The following is a 21678-nucleotide window of genomic DNA, read 5'->3' on the forward strand; positions in this document are numbered from 1 at the left end:
GACAACCGGGCAGCCATTGACATATCACAAAATCCAGTACAGCATGATCGTATTAAGCATGTGAAGGTTGATCGTCACTTTATAAAAGAGAAGCTTGATGCCAAGCTTGTTAGCTTCCCTTTTGTTCCTTCTGAAGAGCAACTCGCAGATATACTTACCAAATGAATTTCCCGGAAGGCATTTTATGACTTACTAATCAAGTTGGGCATTGTTGATGTGTATGCGCCAACTTGAGGGGGAGTGTCGTGAGTCATCAACCTGATGCAGCACTAAGATTAGAATGATTATGTCTACCACTATGAAGTGACAACTAAGTCTACAACTGAGATTAGTGGTGAAATGATTCATTGAGCATTAGTGATTAGTTATAGTGATAGATGAGTTGTAGTGAGCTATATGCTTTACTTTTGTAATCCTATTTAAACTTCAGTGTAAGATGAATAGATATACAGATTTACTCGATATCTAACTCTCTTATCAACAACTTAAAGTAGTCAATTGTTACAATACTAATTTCTGATCTAACCTGTCATAAGAGTAAACATATAGGCACTGCAAATAAAAAATGGGGGAAGATATAATATATGGTGACCACCTTGTCGCTATACTTAAAACTATTATGCTAATGTTCCTATTGCATAAAAACGCAATAATGTTCCTATTGATTTCAGATTCCAAGTTCAAGATAAGCATTCATTTTCTAGTATGAAAATGGAGTAGGGGTTTAAATTGTTCAATATAAATGCAATAGAGCTAGCTTACTTAAATTGATGAACAGCGCGAGGGGAATTAGTATTTTGTAAATATTTAGTCATAATTAATAAGAAGAAGAAGCAAATCCATTTCAATATCTCAATTTGCGAAACATAAATCAAAATAATGAAACTCATGTTAGCACAACTACTGATTCCTTACTCCTTTCGCCAATATTTAACTCCTAACATAAATAATTGAGAAGGACAGTATATACAATAGGTTAAGTTGCAAGTAAAATTAAATACTTACCTTCAGTTTCTTCTCTGACCTTGCTGTATCTAATGTTTCCAACTACAATTGGCTCCCTCTCCTTGATCTCCCTCTCCTTGATTCCAAATGCAAATCTAGAAATTCTAGATTAAAACACTGGACGTATTATATACATATATACAATCAAATAAGATTAATAGGCAGAATAAGAATAAAATAGAAGACACGATCAAATAAGAGGCAGAATTTGAGATTACTATGAAGACGCTGGAAATAGTACACACACAATTGAAACACTATATCTCAACATGTATTTTGTACATTGAAAAGACCATAAACTAAAGGTGCAAAAGCAGTAAAAGGAAGTTAGAAAGTTTCAAATTGAGACAGGGCACATAAAAATAGAGCATGATTTTCAGAAAAGGTCCTCTATCTTCTTTCACCTGTTTTGAAATTGACTTGAAGAGTTTCAAATCTTCAATAATGTGTTCATACTACAAGTTTTACTGAATCAAAATACAAAATGCTTCTAAATTGAATTTAAAGTTGTGGTGGTTACGGTTTAAGAGAGACTAAAATTTGAGTTTTGACATAAAGGTGATTGCTGAGATGATCAATGGTGGAGTTGATCGGAGTGTTGAGTGCACTGGAAGCATCCAGGCTATGATATCTGCCTTTGAATGTGTTCATGATGTAAGCATCTATCTCAGGCTTCTGTGTTCTTGTTGATCGGTTGTTCTTGAAGTTTAACATTGTAACTCATTTTCTTTTTTCCAATTTAAGGGTTGGGGAGTTGCTGTACTTGTTGGAGTGCCAAACAAAGATGATGCGTTCAAAACCCATCCAGTGAACTTCTTGAATGAGAGGACTCTTAAGGGTACTTTCTATGGTCACTACAAGCCCCGCACCGATCTACCTGGTGTTGTCGAGAAGTACATGAAGAAGGTAATCACACTTTTTTTTCGGCCCTCCATTCTAGCATCCTGATAGCTCTTTTTAAAGCTATTGATTTTCCTTATTCTCCTGAAAATATGTCGATTGTAATATAGGGAAATAAGGGTCTCCCGCAGAGGATTAAGATAAACTAAAGGCTTCAACAAAAGTCACAAAAACGTGACTGCAGCTCCTACTAAACTGCAGTCGAAAAACAAACTAAAAACCTAACTAAAACAACCCAGAAAAATACGAAAATTTACAGAGGTATACTAGACACGTAAAGAGTCTAGCACACAAAATTTGGTGAATTTTGGAGTTGATTTGTTATGAAAATAAAATACAGAAAAACAGAGAACAGAAAGAAAAATGAAATTGAAGCAGATTTGAAGTTGGTTGAGATCAAGATAATGAAACTAGCTAGGAAGGAAGTATCCACCCCCAACAATCACACACAACACACTTTGTTCAATTTATCACCAATTAACTTAGTTGAAGATGCTCAGATTGGCTCGGTACGCTTGAACACAACCTATTACTCTTTCTTACTTTGTACGCTAGGCAGGAAGTGCTCTACACCTAGACTATTCCTAAGCAATGCAACCTAAAGGTACGTTTATTAGATTAATCATGCAGAGATCATTAAGTTTGAAAAGAGTTTGAGCAATCACTAGGCATCGCAAATAACTTAGAGCCTTGCTAAACCTAGGGTTTTGTTTACTTGCTAGTGAAAACTACCAATTACTTCTCTAGATAATTTGAGGAATCCAACTATTGATCCAGGCATCAAACCATCAAAGTATTAGAACCCTAGCATGCATACTAAGTAGTCCTCCAAAGCATACAAACATAGAATTCATCAATGAGAAATCGGTAAACAAAACCTCAACTTTATTAATTGAAAACAAACCGAAAATCAAAGCATGTTATGGATCATGTCTAGGGGCTTCAACAGCTCCCTAGCTACTGGAAATTTAGTTACACATAATCGGAATCAAAAACACAAAGGAGTTCATGAAAAAGGAAGACAACAAAAATCAGAAATTGAGAAAAATACGATCAACGATCGATCTTTGAGAAACAGTGATCGATCGTTTCTGGTGTGATTTTGCAGTCTTGCTTCTTCTTCTTCTTCTTTGGTGTGTCTCTGGTTCTTTTTATGTGATCTGGTATGTATGTGGTTGGTCACACTCTAAAATGTGGAAGGAAGCCCTTTTATATAGGAGTTGCAAGTTCAAGGGCACTCTTGCAATTAGACCAAGTTTGTTTACTTGTTCTATTTGAATTTCTCTTCTTAGGCTGAATTCTTTGACTTGTAGATCCTTTACAGCTGATATAAAGCATGCTAACAGCTCATATAAAACGTATACAACTCAGCAAAGGATCCCCAAGAAGCCTCAAAACAATCTGCCAAGAGATAAGGAAGGTGACTCACTTATCTACCTCACTTCGGATTGCCTTTTTAGCCCTTCTTTTAACTCGGTTTCATTTCAGCTTTGAATGTGATTTTCAGCAAGATAACAGCCTTGATGTTGATATTTAAGAGTGTATAAAGATCTTCTAAAAATCCCCTCAACTTGCTGCCCAAAAGCAGCCTTGAAAAGCCTTCAAGATAAGGTCTGTCAGAAATTTCCAGATTTTTCTTATCTTCTGGTCAAATTTATGGGCTTGTACACAGACCTTGTATCTATCTTTCTTAACGTTTCTTAGGCCTATAATGCCCTATGGCATCATTTATTGACGTCCAAACAATAAACTTCCAAAAGACTTTCCAAGAAAGTCTCCAAAAGACAGCTCCAATATGCTTCATAGATAAGACTGAAGGTGGAAAGCTGATCAGGAGGCCTGCTTTGTGCAACGTTTCTGACTTCATCCTTGACTATTATGACCACTTGATTTGGCTTTATTGTTGTGAAATATCTGGTTTTCAAATATAGTCAAGAATTGCTGCCATGGTGCACTCAAAATATCTTCAAAATGGGGTCCAAATACAGAAGAAAATAAGGCAGATTCCAGTTTTCATTTTCTGCTTCTCAGCAACTGTTTTGCACGAATTTTTCCACAAGCTTCCCTTATTGTTTCTGACCACATAAATGGTTTTCCTTCATCTTTTGCATCATTATTATATATCTGAGCCTTAACTTGCCACAATTGAGCTCCTATTTTTCCATGGTTGATCCACAAACCTCCTAAGAAAATAACAAAGTTAGTTTGATATTTTTAACAAAATAACTAAGCAAAAGTGTAAAGGATTAAACTATAAATTCGTCGCATTTTATGCTCCTATCACATCCCACTTCATGAAGGCTCTAATGGGATCTTAGATAAATGTAGAAAACATTAATTTGACATGCAAATTATTTTGGTCTGCAGGAGGAGCTGGAATTGGACAAATTTATCACTCACTCTGTTCCTTTCTCTGAGATCAACAAGGCATTTGAGTACATGCTAGCAAGACAGGGAATCCGGTGCATCATCCGCATGGAGCACTAGAGTAGTTTTATTGTGATTGTTCTTATGTTAACTAAAGGAAGTTTATGTATATCATCTATGTCATATGGAAAAAGAATAGTTTGGTTATGGAATTTCAAGACCTGTGCAAAGATAGGAATTTGTTATGTAGTTGGAGGTTTTCCGTTTTGAATATTATATGGTTGATGAAAAGTATATTGTTCTACATATTATGTTGTTCTGCTCTCTCTACTATTTTGCTACTCATCGCGTTGACAAGGTGTTCTTCATTGATCACAGCACTCCCAACACCCTTAACTTGAAGTCCTTTTCTGTGTGAGCAAATGCACCTGGGTAATCCGCAACATATTGGTTTAAAGTAATATATATGTAGGAAACATTTTTTTTTTTTTTTATGGTTACCATTTTATTTTGGGGTATTGACCATTTACACGATTTGAGCCTAAAAATTGCCCACTTACTCCACGAAGGAGTTTTTAATCCCATTTACCCAATTTAAATGACAATGATAATATTACCCTCATGGCCTCATTTAAATTAACAAATTATTCTCCTGTTACATTCTCTCTCTCGACTCCTCTCTCTCTCTCACACACACACACACCTAAAACAATGACAGAGAGCAAGAATCTCCGGCGCGGCGTCATATTTCCAGAAGCAATGGCAAATGGAGGAGGCGCCGACCGAGTGGGTCTGCGTCGCCGGAGTCCCGGATCGAATGGATTCGATGAAGACCAAAACGCCTCCGTATGCCGAAACAACCCAGGTGTTTTCCAAGGGGTGAGACGTTGGAGGTGGAAAATGAAGACGAGGGTCATGGCCTTGTCGTCATCTTCGAGAAGCTGAAGCAGAGACTCCAGAGCCTTCTTCTTGAACTCGATGCCGCCGATTTGCAGCCAGATATTAGACGCGTTATCCACGTTGCATGAGATCCACCGGAGCAGCAACTGATCTTGACCCGAAGACGCTGCCGTCTCGGATAGTGTGGTCTCCCAGTCCTCCAACCCAGACCTCCAAACCACCACTGGGTGAGTAGACAATCTCGGAGTCAGAGCTCCAAAGCACCGGAGAAAAAACAAGCCGGTCTCATACTCCAGTTGGTGCCCAGAGCATTTTCTGGGTGGCCAATTTTTTATTTTTTATTTTTGGTAAACTGTGAGCTTCGAGAATGGGGAAAGGGAAAAAAAAAAGTGAACATATAAATTGATCAATTGTGCCTGTAGTGCATTCATTTTGGTTTTGGGAGTTTATGCAATTCACTAAAGATAAATAATATGATTATTGGAGGGTAATAATATGATTATTGGGAGGCAATAAAAAGAGTATTGGGGGGCAATAATATGTTTATTGGGGGACAATAATATGATTATTGGGTATTATTAGGAGACAATAAAATCGGACGCCGAAATCTGACCACCGGTCCGATGGCCGGATTCCGGTCACCGGAGTCCGCGTCCAAGGGAGAATTGGATGATGGGACAAAAATAGCAGTGAAAAGAATGGAGGCAGGTGTGATTAGCAACAAAGCCTTGGATGAATTCCAGTCCGAAATTGCAGTTCTTTCAAAGGTCCGACACCGTCATTTGGTATCACTGTTGGGTTATTCTGTTGCAGGAAATGAGAGAATGCTTGTGTATGAATATATGCCTCAAGGGGCTCTGAGCAGGCATCTTTTTCATTGGAAAACCTTTAAACTAGAACCTCTCTCTTGGATGAGGAGGCTAAATATTGCCTTGGACGTCGCTAGGGGGCTGGAGTATCTTCATAATCTTGCACACCAAAGCTTCATACACAGAGACCTCAAGTCATCAAACATCTTACTTGGTGATGATTTTAAAGCAAAAATATCAGATTTTGGATTGGTGAAACTAGCTCCTGATGGTGAAAAATCTGTTGTGACCAGGCTTGCTGGAACGTTTGGTTACTTAGCACCAGAGTATGCTGGTAAGCCTTCTAAGACATTTCGTTTTAGCAACGTAGTACTGATTATTAAAATTTCATGCACATAGTATATGTCCATCTTTCAGAATGAAAATGTAAGGTCACACAGCATCCAGTTAACCTGCATTTTTTAAGGAAAAGAAGAAGAAGAAATACTCTGTAGTAGCTAATGGGGTTTAAAGTTGAACTACCAACTTGCATAAGGATAGCGTGAACTACCAATCAAGTTGTGATTAATTTTTGTTTAGCAGCATACAATTTGATCCAGTATGCAACAGGAATTAATGTGACCTACTAGTGGATTAATATTGGTCCATTTTATCAAGTGCAAAACAATTTGATAAATTGATAATTTCAGGGAGGGTTTTGAAAGGTCTTTAGTTTTGTTTTAACCCCAAGATAAGAAGTTGCCTACTTGATCAGAAAGATGGCAATATGAATATAGTTTTCTATATACACATCTTTGACTTATGTTATGTTCCTTTGGAGGTTGTGTATAGTCCCACTAACTCTCAAGTTTCTCACCTGTGATTCAGTGACAGGAAAAATTACAACCAAAGTAGATGTATTCAGTTTTGGGGTTGTGCTAATGGAGCTATTAACTGGAATGATGGCGCTGGATGATGATAGGCCTGAAGAAAGCCAGTACTTGGCTGCATGGTTCTGGCACATCAAATCAAATAAGGAGAAACTGTTGGCAGCCATTGACCCAACCCTTGATATAAAAGACATGAAAGAAGAAACATTTGAGAGCATCGCCACAATTGCGGAACTAGCTGGGCACTGCACTGCAAGGGAACCCAGCCAAAGACCAGATATGGGTCATGCTGTGAATGTATTGTCGACCCCACTGGTTGAAAAATGGAAACCATTTAATGATGAGGATGATGAATATTCTGGCATAGACTACAGCCTCCCGCTTAACCAGATGGTGAAAGGTTGGCAGGAAGCAGAAGGAAAGGATTCCAGTTACATGGACCTAGAAGACAGCAAGAGCAGTATACCAGCACGGCCAACTGGGTTTGCAGACTCTTTTACTTCGGCTGATGGTCGGTAAATGAGGTACTTTGTTGCTTTCCTTCCCAGAGGTTGATTTCCTACTTTTGGTAGGTGTAGATAGTATGTGTTTTCTTTATGTCTGGGAATTAAATGTCAATATTTTTTCTGGTGTTGGTGTGTTGTGGTTGAGTTGCAGATTTCAGTAGAGATCTCAAGTGTAAGCCATGAAATTTATGCTTTAAGATGTTCTAGTAGTGATGTAGATATAGAGGAATTATGATGAGAATTCCTACTTATTTCTTACTTTGTGCTTTCAAGTCCCATATCTGAATTTCGTCAGATTTTTTTCTTTATTCTGGTCATGATAAAGTAAATCATGGGTCGACTAGTATTCATCCGTGTTTCTGTTTCTACCTAACATGCCCAGAATTAGCAAAATCATCAAGGTCTAGAGAAACACTCTTAGGCTTGAGGAATTTATTCATTGACTATACCAGAAGCTTGAACCATACACCTACTTGAGGCTACTCATACCGAACGTAACATTTTATTTGGACGTGTGTTGGCACTTGCCTGAGGATGACACATGTGATTTCAAGTGATATATGATGGCACATGTTGATCCCAGATTATGAGTTTGAATCAAGATGTAAGGTAGTACCTGGGGAAGCGCACATATAAACCAGGCAATCTAGGACAATATCAACAAGGCACTATAGTCTGATTAGTCTCCTCAAGTCTAGTTTAGGACATGAAATAAATAATACCAAGAGAAACCCAACTGCTATCTCGTTAAGTTTTAAAACAAAATTGATTACACTTGAACCATTTATGGTTGATGAAAAAGGGTATTCTTGGACCAATTAACTCACCTAAATCTACTTGGTTCAGGAGGTATTCTTATGATATAAGTTCAGTCATACAAAAGCAACTTTGGAATATTCAGATTTCAGTAGGTAAGGTTACGTAGAAGCAATGAGGACACCGAGTTGGCTAATTAAGTTTAGAAGGTAAAACCAAGTAATTAAGGTCCACCTAGCTGAGTTGGGTTTCAAGAATCAATTCGATCAATTGAATTGAGGGTCTGTAGTCAGATAATCCGTACATATAGGGGTACCCTAGCTTAAACAAAATTAATCTTTTGAGTTTGGTTTGTGGAATCTGCTTTGTAATAGAGTAATGGACACTCAATAGCTACTTATTTGATTAATGATAATAACACAAACAAATTGAACACCGCACCAACCTAGATGACAAGTGATATCGTAGTCTTCGATTTTGTTTATATCTGAACCTATCCTCTACTGTTGAACCCCATTTATCTACCACATTATTTGGCAAGTAAATATTTTATTTTTCTTCTTTTGTGCGAGTTGAGGATTGTTAACGTTTACTTGAACTATTGAGAAGATGATAAATCTAGTGTAATACCCGAAAAATTCAAATTAATGTCCGATGACATTTTGGAAATGATTTCGTAGGCGTGGGCACGAATACGAAGCTTGAAGGAGTTGTGGAATTAGTTCGAACGATTTTATTTCGAAAACGAACGTTATTTAGGGGGTCTTAAAAAGTGACTTCTTATAGGTACAGAATTTGGGAAAACTTTCTTCATGAAAGTTGTAGAGCTCGTCGATACGATCGCGTACATATGCGGAACGCAAAAATCGGAGTTCGTATGAATTAGTTATGATTATTTGAAAAAGTTTCCAATTTAGTATAAAGCTTCCATTTTTGGAAATTTCCAAAAATAATTTCAGAATTTCCAAAATTGGAAAAACTGAAACTCTCTCTCTCAAACCCGACGAAAATGGTCTCAAATCTTCCACCGGCCATATCTCCCTCCACAGACCTCCGATCGACTTGATTCCAAAATTATTTTCATTCGTCTTGAAGTCAGTTAAAACTTCCTAGAAGACATCAAAGTGAGAAAAGAACCATGGAAGGCGCTAGGAGGCCGAGAAGCTGCACAGCTCGAGCTGGAATTCGCCCGATGCTGCTCTTCCTTCACCGGCCGATATCTCTCTCATCCGACCTCAAATCGAGTTGATTCCAAAAGGGATTTTGTTGGGCTTGAGCTATATTACAACTTTGTAGAAGACATCGAGGGGAAATAACCAACGTGGTAGCCGCTACAAGTCGAAGAACACGGTGCAGTCGAGCTGGAAATCACCTCCTTTCCCCACCGTCGTTCTCCCTCCTCCGCCCACCTTTTGCCGTGATTCTTGAGGGGATTCTGCACTTCTGAGGATGTAGATCATTTTCCCTAAGGTGCATTGCATCGATTTCATCTGTGGAGATCGAATTGGAACGAATTCAAAACTAGGGTTCTTCGGGTTTCAAACCTTATGAGGTAAAATTCTACTTTTTGACTTATAATTTGACTTTGGTGTAGTTATGAAAGTTTTAATTCGAGTTAAGATGAAGAACTTTCGTGTTGGGAGTTTTGTCAAATTTTGATTTTGGATGGGCGGCGGTGCCGCCACTGTGATGGTGGTTTCCGGCGACCTCCGGCCACCCCAAGGATAGTTTCTGCCCATTTTTATGTTCTACATGTTAAGACGATCATTTCGATATATTATACGCAATTTTTGGATATCGTATGATTAAGTTATGAATTTTTACGTTTCGATCGATTTCGAATCGTTCGATTTATGATCTGTGAAGATCTGACCGTCCGATGGACTTGTAGTTTTGATATGTTGATCGTATGACTGTCCCGATGACTTTGTGTGGTCACGGGCGAGGATCCGACCGTTGGATCATCGTATAATTTCGATCCGACCGTTGGATCATCATTAAATTAGAATCCGACCGTTGGATTTCCGTATATGTGTGCTTTTGAGTTGTTGGCTAAGTTAAGATCATTATTGGATTAGGTGATCGATGGATTTATTTGGCGGACGATTTGTGAGATTGTTATTTGAGCTGTTAAGAAGACGCAGCTGGATTAGAGGTGAGTAAATCTCACATGGTTCATATTACGAACCAAAGGTCGTTAATTTCTTTATTTATATTGTGATTGAAGTGAAAATGTGTTGGAATTACATTATATCATGTAATTGTTGTTTTTTGTGAGAAAACATAAGTGAGTTGAAGTGTAACATTTGAGTCAGATAAGACATTTTTTGTAAATGTTTTGATCTACGGATTGGTCACCAGTGGTGACAGAGGCAAGGTCTTCGTAAGCGTGAACCTTGGCCAAGGTGACACATTACGTAAGATTCAGTTAGAGCTCTAGTCTGTCTGCCATAGTATGATATGAATCAGCGAGTTGGACTACTCGGGATTTCATGAATACAGTATGACATGAAAGTAGAGAGTTGGATTACTCTTGATCATGAATACATTTTTGAAAGTTAACGTATGACATGAAAGTAGAGAGTTGAATTACTCTTGATCATGAATACATTTTTGAAAATTCATAGTATGACATGAATCAGCGAGTTGGACTACTCGGGATTTCATGAATACAGTATGACATGAAAGTAGAGAGTTGGATTACTCTTGATCATGAATACATTTTTGAAAGTTAACGTATGACATGAAAGTAGAGAGTTGAATTACTCTTGATCATGAATACAGTTTTGAAAATTCATAGTATGACATGAATCAGCGAGTTGGACTACTCGGGATTCATGAATACAGTATGACATGAAAGTAGAGAGTTGAATTACTCTTGATCATGAATACATTTTTGAAAATTCATAGTATGACATGAATCAGCGAGTTGGACTACTCGGGATTCATGAATACAGTATGACATGAAAGTAGAGAGTTGAATTACTCTTGATCATGAATACACCTTTATTATTTAAAATGTGTCGAGTGGTGAGTGATGAGATTTGTTGGAAAATGGTTTGGAAATGGAGGTGGGATGATTTGTTTTGAGTTGGGTTGAGTGGTAAGGATTGAGGTTGGGGGTGTTTACTTGAGTTAAAGTATTTGTGAGATAATAAAATCAACCTTTCCTTCTTGTTTACTCATACGAGCTTTGCAAAAAGCTTACCGGGTTTTGTGTTGTTGCAATCCCGGTACACTATTCAAACGGTGTAGCGGGTAATCCTACAGGTCAGGAAAATCAGGAAGGTGATCGAGCTGCGTAGAGTAGCTGCATTTGTGTAAATCTGACTTTCTTTTGTGAGGTGTGTTATGCTCATTTGAGCTACATTTATATTTGGAGAGAGTGTGCTGTAATCAATAAACTCCTTGAGGATTTGGTTATGTAATATTGGTGGTGTGAGGTGTGTTTGTTCTGAGAAAAAAATTCAGAACGTTATTGTAATAATTATTATTCATGTTTCGGATTTGAATTTGTTATTCAAAATTCGGGGCGTGACAGTTTGGTATCAGAGCGTAAGGTACATATTTGGTGATAATCAGTACTCCCCGAGTGATGGCCCGTCTGCAGCGGATCCCCATCATATACTCTTCGGTACTGGTATAATCATTGGGTATGTCTTAGTATGGGGTCTAGACAGTGTGTAAGTCCGTAGGACGGTAGAATTGTCTTGTAGGTTCGTTTTAGAATAAGTTTTGCTTCCGTGAGTTGCAATCTTCGAGGAATGGAAACCTCCGGATTTAACTCTGATGAGTCGGTGAGGATTGTTTATGGAAATGAGTTTCTTTTGTACGTAGAAGTGTTTGGTTGAAGGCATGATGTTGACCTATGCAAGTACCTAGGTTGGATACGAGTATAAATTGATAGAGATTTTTCCTTCTTAAGTTGGATATACAGATGTTTTTGGATGGGGTGTACGTATCAAGGATTAGATATCTTGTTTTATAAAGAGACGTCTTAGTGAAGTTTTGGTAATTGACATGTGATACATGTTTAAAGTGACTCTGAGGCAATTATGCTGACCTTGTGTGAGATTGAATTCTTAGTGTAGACTAAGAAGGTTGTGTGGTGATTTTATATACACTACGTGATGAACTTTTAGAAGGAAAAGTTATGAGTAAAAGTATGGGTTTTTCCCTGATGTCTATAGCAGACTTGTGCATATGGCAACCTTTGTGGCAGTGCTTGTAGTGCTTTAGTGGTAGCTGTGTGACAAAGAATTTTTGTGGAACTTGTGAGTAGTATTGCGGTTAGGGAAGAGATTGTTGTGATTTTCGAGCTTAGTGATGTAAATTTGGAAATACTTAGGTTACCTATAAGGAGGGTAGTAGAGTTTATTATCGATGTGAGGTGAAGTATGGTACCTATAGCAATAGCATCTATGGTGTGTGCTGGAGATTCTAAGAAAAGAAAAGTTGTATGCAAAGCTTGGGAAGTGTTTAGCTTTATTAATCCTTGATTTTAGCTAGACCTTTGAGTGACTTGATTTACAGTTGCGTTTTGAGAGTGATTGTTGGGGATATATCTCTATGATAGATTTTGTGTATGGTTTGACATATGGAAAGATTTATACGACCTTGTGATAGGGTTGATTGTGAAGAGACATTGGGTTGATGTATGAGCTTAGGTAATGACGTTATTTTCAACCCTAGGAGTGCTAGTGTTGTATAATTAAATTATAGGGCCGGATATTGTTGTGAGGATAGGATTTTGAATTGTGGTGTAGTCAGGGTGAGATATTGGGTGCTTTACTAGTACCGATTGGTGAATCAAGTTATGTCTTACGTAGGGGTGGATACTAATCTAGAAAGCTTCAAGGAAACTAGAAGTACGAGTGCAGCTGAGCTGGCTAAGGTTTTGAAAGAGCATTGGGTGACCAATGTTCGACCTATGGTGTCGTTGTTGGTTTGTTTTTAAAGAAAAGACTACCACATACATTCAGTCTTATTGATTTAGACATTTAGTTACATTACAAAAAAAAAAAAGAGAGACTACATACATACAGTCTTATTGATTCAGTTATTTTACAAAAAAAAAAAAGAAAAAAAAAAAGGGGGACTACGCTATACTAAGCCAAGTCACCAGCTCCGGATGGGTTGAGGCTGAGCTCAAGAGAAACGTGAGAGCCACCGTTGTAACTTCCCGAGCCACCGGAATAGTAGCCATAGCCGCTACCTCCCTCAGAAGTAGTCTTCAGGCCACCAAGGACGTCTTCACCGTGCATGGGGAACAGAGGAAGAGTTTCAATCTCCTGGTGATCCTCCCCTCGCTGTTCCATGAAAGTTTGTCCTCCTGTTGTGCCAAAGGAGGAAGTACTAGTATTAGTGTTGAAGGGTGAGGAGGAATACCGGTCAACACTGCAGTCGACCCGTGGCCCAAAATTGATGTCAATGGATCCACCAGCTGGCCCAAAATTGATGTCGATGGATACACCAGCACCAGTAGGACTAGTGGACCCAAAGTTAATATCAATGGATCCACCAGTACCAGTAGAACTAGTTCCCACGGGCACTTGAGCAGCCTGATTGCACCTCTTCATCTGCTTCTCTCGAGCCCTGACATTCTGGAACCAAAAATAAATGTTCTTGCCCTCAACATGTCCATACTGGTTCAGCTGGAGACAGATCTCGTGAATGTGCTCTGTAGTTGGGCACTTAACTCCCTTGTCGTAGTAAAGATCCTTGAGGATTCTTATTTGATCTGGAGGAGGAATCCACCTGGTACGGCTTCGCCATAAATCCGTGTTGGCACTACTCCCGGCTGCTTGGTTGTTTCCTCCATCCTCGATTTGTTGTTGGGTTTGTAGCTCCATTAGTTGCAGAGTTCGTGGTTCCATGGTGATGGGTTGAGAGGAAGTGAAAATTGAAGAACGATGATGTTGAGAGTGGTGTTGGAGATCTGAAAGTTCAGAGGAAAGAAGAGATCGAATCTTCAAATGGAAGAAAAGATCTGAGAAAGAAGGATTGAAGATTTGGAGGAAAAGATTGAAGATCTGAGAGTGAAAAACTGGGGATTTGAGAAGAGAAAGGCTGAAGAGTTGAGAGAGAAAGGCTTGAGCTCGGAAGAAAATTTCTTTTCCTTTGGAGTGAACAGTCGCGTCTCCAGAATGCACCTATTTATAGAACAAGGTGAGCAGATCTCCACCGTTGGATGGACGATCTCTGAGATTCATTCTACGCGTTGGATTAAAGTCGCCTGAAAACACGGAAAAGCTGTTGGCGCGTGAAGAGCGTGTGAGGGGACAGAGCGAATCTCGAGACGCTGTGGCAGACAGCTTTCGCCGAAAGTGATCTGCTTTCCGTAAATCACGGAAGAGACGTGTCGTGGCACGTGGAGTGTACCGACAGTTTGTTTTTATTCTATCGCTTATGATAGAATAAATAAAAGAAGTTGCATGGATAGTAACGAGAGCAGCTGGTGCTCTAGTGGTTGAAGAGCAAAGCTCTTGTACAAGAGGTCAGAGGTTCGAACCTTGCCTCTCGTTTATTTTTATTATGTTCGCTTATGACATAATAAGTATAATATTTGTACACATTATATTAAGCACAGCTTGTGCTCCAGTGGTTGGGGACAAAGTTTTCGTGCAGCAGGTTGAGGTTTCGAACCTTGCCTCCCCCGTTATTTTATTTATGTCGCTTATGACATAATAAATATAACACGTGAGCATATATTAATGAAGGCAGCTCTTGCTTCAGTGGTTGGGAGCAAAACCTTCGTGTTCGAAGTCGGGAGTTCGAACCTTGCCTCCTACAAAGTTTTTGGTTTTGTATATGCTTCGGTATGCATACATATATACGGTGTGTACGGTATGCATACGTATATACGGTATACCTACGGTATGTACAATTTCATATCGTAGCCGAGCTGGAAATGGTAAGCCTAATTGTTCGGCCCGATTTGTAGGCCCAAATAGTAAGCCCAATTGTTCTGCCCGATTGGTAGGCCCAAATAGTAAGCCCAATTGTTCGGCCGATTGGTAGGCCCAAATAGTAAGCCCAATTGTTCGACCCGAATGGTAGGCCCAAATGTTAAACCCAAATTGGTTCGGGCCGGTTCGAAATGTGGATGGTTCAGTTTCTTCGACCCAATTGGCCAGCCTTAATGCTTAGCCCAAGGATTGAGCAAGCCCAAGTCATCATCACTGGGTGACATGTTTTATTGGCGTGCTTTTGAGAATGATTTGTTTTGAGTGATGCTAATTGAGTAGTGAAACGCTTTGTGGGAGTGTTTATTGTGCTTGTATGCCAGTACAGGATGACGATCAGTGTAGCCTTAAGCTGTTCTTCATGTTTGTGGGCTCCTGTGTGTGCTAATTATAGATTGCTCATATCGGGTGTATTATGAGGCAATGGTACATTCAATACATTTGCATATGCAATTATGCTGCACTCTGTTTTTGTTGGATCAATCAGTTTTAAAAGCTTAGGGGTTAATCAGTCCCTAACATTTGAGGAAGATGACATGTTTGAGGGTCCCTCGACTTTAACGTGCAGGCCACTGAGCCAAAGGGTGGTGAGCATTATTAGTGCATATGAGTGATATGACAATCAAATGTCAATGCAGGTGTGTGGAGGACTGGAGGTATTATGTGATATGATTTTTGCTGCACTCACGGATGGGCAAGTGTGTCTTGTTTTGTTTTGGTCATATTCTGAAACTTGAGACTGCCTTTATGTGCAATCAGATCATTGCCGGTTGATGCTAAATAATTTGAGAAGCTAGCATTGAACATAAACAGAACACACTAACAAGAGAAGTACAAGATATCTATCTGTAATTAGTTCTTCTTTTAGTTGCCTGTTTGATTGGTGAAATGGATAGGAATGAAAATGATACTTGGAATGGGATCCATTCAGATATGCTTTTGTTTGGTTGAAATTGAGGGAAATTGAGTGTGGGGAATGAAATTATTGGAATCTCTATCTCATTCCAGAGCCAAATCTCAATTTCAAGAACGGATGATTGATTTATAATTTGGTAATATTACAAAGGCACTGACTTGTCAGTAACGACCTCAATAAAAATAATTCTGTTGTATATAATATTAGACATGCATACGCCTAACCCCTTATAAAGTCTTTTTATTTTTATTTTATTATTATTATTATTATTATTTTTATATGAAGAAAAAGAAATTACAAGGAGAAGTCTCTAGGGCAGCTGAAACAAAATTGATCCCAATAAAAAGCTGAAAGAGCATTGACGGGAATGCTAACTTTATAACCGCTTAAAAAGTTATAATGTAGAAAACTTATAAATTGTAGAAAGCAATACTAAAATTAAATCAACCTTGTACACAAATGTAACTGTGTGGTCATCTTAACTCCTCAAGTTAAGTGATAGGGATCTGGCCTTTAGAGAGTCCTATAGGGTTAGAGCAACTCCAACAGCTTCCCTAAAATTTATGTATTATAGGGGAGCAAAAGTCAAAACTTTAGCCTATTTTTCTTCTCCAACTCCAACAGATTCTCTATTTTACAGCAATCTCTAAAATTTCCTTTAGGGAATTTTGTTTTATCTTTCCTCATTATCCCTAAAATGGAGATAGTTATTAGGGATGGCAATGGGGCGGGTTGGGGATGGGGATCACAATACCATCCCCATCCCCGGGGTCATTCTCTACCCCCATCCCCGCCCCAATCCCCAATAAAAATATACTGGGGATTCCCCGTCCCCATCCCCACTAGGGACTAAGCCTCCAAACCCGCCCCAAATCCCCAATAAGAATTTAATAAATAAAATAATTTTTTTTTCTCATATTGCCTTTTTTAAAATCAAAATCTACAACAAATAAAATTAAAACATGATTAAATTCATAAATCATAATTCAGTGAGTGCAAATGTCAAAACACTATTAAAGTAAAAGTGTAGTCATTAAAGTAAAGTAGTAAATGTATATATTTGTTTTTTATATAATAAAAAATAAATTAATATATATATATATATATATATATATATATATATATATATATATATATATATACGAAAATGTTCTGAAGAGAACGTCCGCAACCCAGAAAAAGTGCGGACGTCGCGCCTCCGGCCTCGATCAAGCGGCGACGGCGCGGCGTGGCTTGCCGGAGGGACGCCGAGGGTCGTGCGGAGGGGTCTGTGGTCCGGTGGAGTCGCCGGCGACGGTTCTGCGGTGCTGCACAGAACCTGCAACTGCAGGTGAGGTGACTGCCCAGAAACCGGCAAGCCCGACCTCCTCCGACCTCAAACGCTGCCCAGAATCGTCCGCCAAGCCTCCGGCCTCCGTCCGCCAAGCACCGAGCCGCCGTCGCAGCCTGCAACGCCGCCGCTGCGTTGCCGTCCGCACTTTAGCCAAGTGCGGACGTCCGCTTCAGAACCCGCCTGTGTATATATATATATATATATATATATATATATATATATATTATTTTGGGGATGGGGATCACAATACCATCCCCGCCCCATCCCCAATCTTAGATAGCGGGGATTGGGGATCCCCATCCCCATTCCCCATTTGTCCCCGAATTCTCCCCCCATTAGGGGCGGGTATCCAATGAAGCTCCGTCCCGTTGGGGATTTTTGTCATCCCTATTAGTTATAGGGAATCTGTTGGAGCAAAAGAAACTCATTTTTTTCCTAAAGTAGAGAAAAATCAAATATAGGGAAACTGTTGGAGTTGCTTCTTATAAAGTAAAAAAAACTAACATAAAATAAACTAGTGGGCTCTCAGGCCCAAGTCCTGTACCTGAACCAAACCCTAGGGCAAAAGAATAAATCATAGTGACCATAGCCATCAACCAGCAGTCGCTATCACTGTCAAAGCTACCACAATATCACTACCACCACCATTCATCTTGTAGCAATCCATGTCGTCATCTTCAACATCGCATACAGGCTCGAGATTAGAACCAAACCGATAATTGAATTTGACAAACTGATCAATCTAATGCAACGTCGCAACTGTGATCCTCCCTTGGTGAGATAACTAACACTGATCATTTGACAAACCACTAGCCATCGTTGAGCCATACTAGGGAGATTGCGATCCATACTGTGCCGTCGCTATGGTGTGAGATCCGTACTATTTCTGAAACACTTTCCCCCTTTCCCTTCTATTCTCCCTTCAAAATCACCAATCTTGCCAATTTTCTCTTTGAATCATCATGTTCATCATTTTTCCTTAAAATTAATTAGTCTTTCTTGTGAACATAGTCTCATATCTTCTATATCCATAAAATAAACAACGTAACAGAGACTGCTAAAGAGACCAAAAGAGAGATGACCCTTGTCAACCCTAAAAAATTGTTGCAGGATGAAGACTAGATTATTTTATAAGTTGATTGATGAGAATACAGGGAAAAAAAAAAGTCTTGGGAATGTGGCCTGAATTGAAATGTGGTGTGAACTTAGAACTTGGACTTTCTAAAAGTTTCATGTTTAGGTTGGCTTTGGAGAAACATTGATGTATAGATTCAATGTGACTATATATGTCTTGTGGATTGATTTTTCAGTGTTTGCTCGTGCCCAAGCTGTTATTTCATCCTTTATTAGAATTAGAACTAGGAAGGATTGGAGCATGCACTTTATGCCTCTACTGGCTGAGAAGGTCTTGCGTATGTCAGCTGTACCACGTGTCTGGTACGGCTGACAAATCAGTGCCTTAGCAGGTGGGGTATTTTGGGTATTTCACTTTTAAAAAGCAGTGGTAGTTTCAAAATAAGGATAAAGTTTGCTGAGTTTTAATTGGTCAGCGGCACCGCCACTTGGTGCGGCTGACGTACGTAACAATTTTTCCTACTGGCTAGATGATCCATCGAAAAAATTACAATATAGGTCTACTCTCGCTTAGTCTTCTCTGATCTGACAACCAACCCATATCTAGATACTATTCGACTGTCATAATCTGCTTGTCATAAAAATATTTAGTTAAAATCTCATTTCACACAATGCCAGCACCTAAACTTGATTGCAAAAAACTTATTTAGTGACACTTTTTTAGTCACTTCGGGTCTTGGGAGTTTTTCCTCTCTCATAACTTAGAAAACTTTTTTCTCTCCTTTCTATGTGAGATCATTCTCATAGCTCACCAAATTTTATTTCAAGCTTCTCAAAATATTGACCCGTTGTTGGTGACAAAAAAATTTCGATTGGACTTTGACTCACCAATAAATTCGAACTAGAGTGGGAGCTGATCAATAGAAATCGAGAAGTTTCGTTTGATTGTTGACTCCGTTCTCTTGAAGAGGGGGGGGGGGCATGTACTTGCAAAAAATCCTCTGATGCCTAACTCAGTAACTTCTCAGTCGATTGTAGTAAACAAGTTGAAATGAGATGTGTCACTGGCAGTCGAGTATTCTATTTATATGCGGATCATTACTTGGGTTCCTAGTACTGACCTTTTACATTTGCACATAGGGCTGTCAATTTCGACACGATCCGATAACACGACTCGAAACCCGCACGAAATAAAGCGGGTTGAACCCGCATGATTAAAAAGCGGGTCGGTGGTGGGTCAACCCGCCATGACCCATTTAATAAATGGGTCGGCCACGGGTTTATGAATCCCAACTTTGACCTAAGCCCATTTAATTTCCTCTTTGGATACTCGTCCTAAGAGGAAATTTCCGAATCCCAACTCTGGCCTAAGTCCGGCTCGGAGGTTCCCTAGCTCTCTTCTAACACCGCACAATCTCCTTCTCCCTCTAGCCTTGATGGTGATTGTCACCTCGAGTCTCGATGGGGTGATACTTAATGCTCTACCAATGTATACCTTTAATTATTTAAACATATCAAGTATAAAACTAACCTGGAGGTGGGGTTGTCATCTCGGCCAGTTTGTAATTTTGACGAGGTTACTGCCTCCTTGAGCACTCAACGCGGTGCCTCTTTGAGCGCTCAACGCGGTCACGTCTTTGAGTGTTCGCCTCCTCAAGTGCTGGCATCCTCGAGCACTGACCTCTTCGAGCATTCGTCTACTTGGGCGCTCACCTCCTTGAATATTCAATAAGGTCGAAAAGATCCTTTAACCACTCATTTCACTTCCCCATCCTGCCCCTTGTCTTTCTTACTGTGTGTTCACAATGCAGGAAGAAAAATAATTAATAGAATGGTAACCTCTCCTATGACTTGACTGCATGCGCTTGCCGTTTGTCGCTCTTACCAAGAGCTGGCATTTAAGAGAAGTTCATCAACAATTTAAAAAACACAAATGTATTCAAAGTCTTAGGAGTTCAAAGTCAAACTATGCACGAAAATGCTTTCTCCATCAGTCGCCTTCATTCGTCTCTGAGGGTGAAATCACGTAAGATAGGGCTGCCGCTATCTCTATGTAAGGGTAAGGTCTATCTTGTGGCTTGTATCCGGATAGAGCTGCCCCTGTCTTCCCCATGAGTCATTGTCGAGTTATAAGGTCTTCTCGAGCCTCCTTATTCGACGAGCCTCCCAATTCTGCTTTTCTTTTCTGAGTTACTCAACTTCTTGCCTTAACCTTTATATCTCATCCACCGGAGGCAAGTTTGAGCTCCCAACTAGATTCGAGCCAACTCCGTTTAGGGCTTGTATTTTGTCACTCCTAGTCCTTAGTTATAAAAATGAGATTTCCTGATGTGCAGCTCTTGGCATTACTTTTTATGAAAAAGATTTCCCACAAATAGCGCCACTTGTTGGTGACAAGAAAATTCTGATTACATTTTGACTCACAAATAAGTTCGAACTGGAGCAGGAGCTGACCAATAGAAATCGAGAAGCTCTATTTGAGTGTTGACTTTGTTCACTCGAAAGGGGAGGGGGGTACTTATAGAAAATCGTCTGATGCCTAATTCAGTAACTGTCTCAGTCGAGTGTAGTAAATAAGTTGGAATGAGATGTGTTACCTGACTGTCGAGTCTTTTATTTATAGGTGGATCATTACTTGGGCTCCAAGTAGTGACCCTTAAACTTGCACTACAAGTATCTCATGATTTGGGTTGCAAGTCTCAAACTAGTAACTTGCGCTACACATTTTGAGACTTTCCTTAAGCCTTACTCCACTCCCCTCAACCCAATAGCACGCTGCTACTTGTCACTTATTCTTGAATAATGCTGACTAAGCATTACTGCATTTATTATTGGGTCCTTTGCCATAATTGTAGGTCAAAAAATGGTCGACCACCACCACACCTGTTGTATGAGCTCAATGCCTCTCACTTATGGCTTGAGAGAGTCTTGTCTATGGCGAGTTCTTTCTTCATTTGACCATTGTGCCTTCTAGCATTTTTGCTGTTTTTCTTTTTTCTCCAAATTATTTACTCAAGTTCTTTTCTTGTACACATTCTTCTCTCTCTCTCTCTCTCTCTCTCTCTCTCTGCCTAAAAAAAAAAAGATCTGGAAGAAGGAAATTTGGTGTTAAATGCTCCAAAACAAAAATGAACGAAAGAACAAACAACAGGAAAGGGAAAAGGAGGCAAGATGCCTCATATCCGGCTCAGAACCCAGGCAAAAGCGTCTATGAAGGGCCGAGAGAAGCGTCATCGACTCTCAACTTGGGAGTGAAAACTAGAGCGTAGAGGTTTTCT

At 39.5% G+C, this 21678-nt stretch overlaps 1 protein-coding gene and 1 long non-coding RNA gene across 2 annotated transcripts; both read left to right on the forward strand.

Moving 5' to 3' along the window:
• The first annotated feature begins 5834 nt into the window (after positions 1 to 5834).
• On the forward strand, positions 5835 to 7664 carry LOC133715720 (receptor-like kinase TMK3). Its single transcript, XM_062142333.1, has 2 exons — positions 5835 to 6315; positions 6849 to 7664. The coding sequence occupies exons 1-2, from the start codon at positions 5871 to 5873 to the stop codon at positions 7367 to 7369; spliced, it is 966 nt and encodes a 321-aa protein (XP_061998317.1). The 5' UTR covers positions 5835 to 5870; the 3' UTR covers positions 7370 to 7664.
• Positions 7665 to 8993: 1329 nt separating this feature from the next.
• LOC133718914 (uncharacterized) lies at positions 8994 to 11647 on the forward strand. Its single transcript, XR_009850656.1, has 3 exons — positions 8994 to 9664; positions 10191 to 10267; positions 11368 to 11647. It is a non-coding gene; the product is annotated as an uncharacterized LOC133718914 (long non-coding RNA).
• Positions 11648 to 21678: the final 10031 nt, after the last annotated feature.

The sequence above is a fragment of the Rosa rugosa genome, chromosome 6 (assembly GCF_958449725.1).
Source record: "Rosa rugosa chromosome 6, drRosRugo1.1, whole genome shotgun sequence".
Lineage (NCBI taxonomy): Eukaryota > Viridiplantae > Streptophyta > Magnoliopsida > Rosales > Rosaceae > Rosa > Rosa rugosa.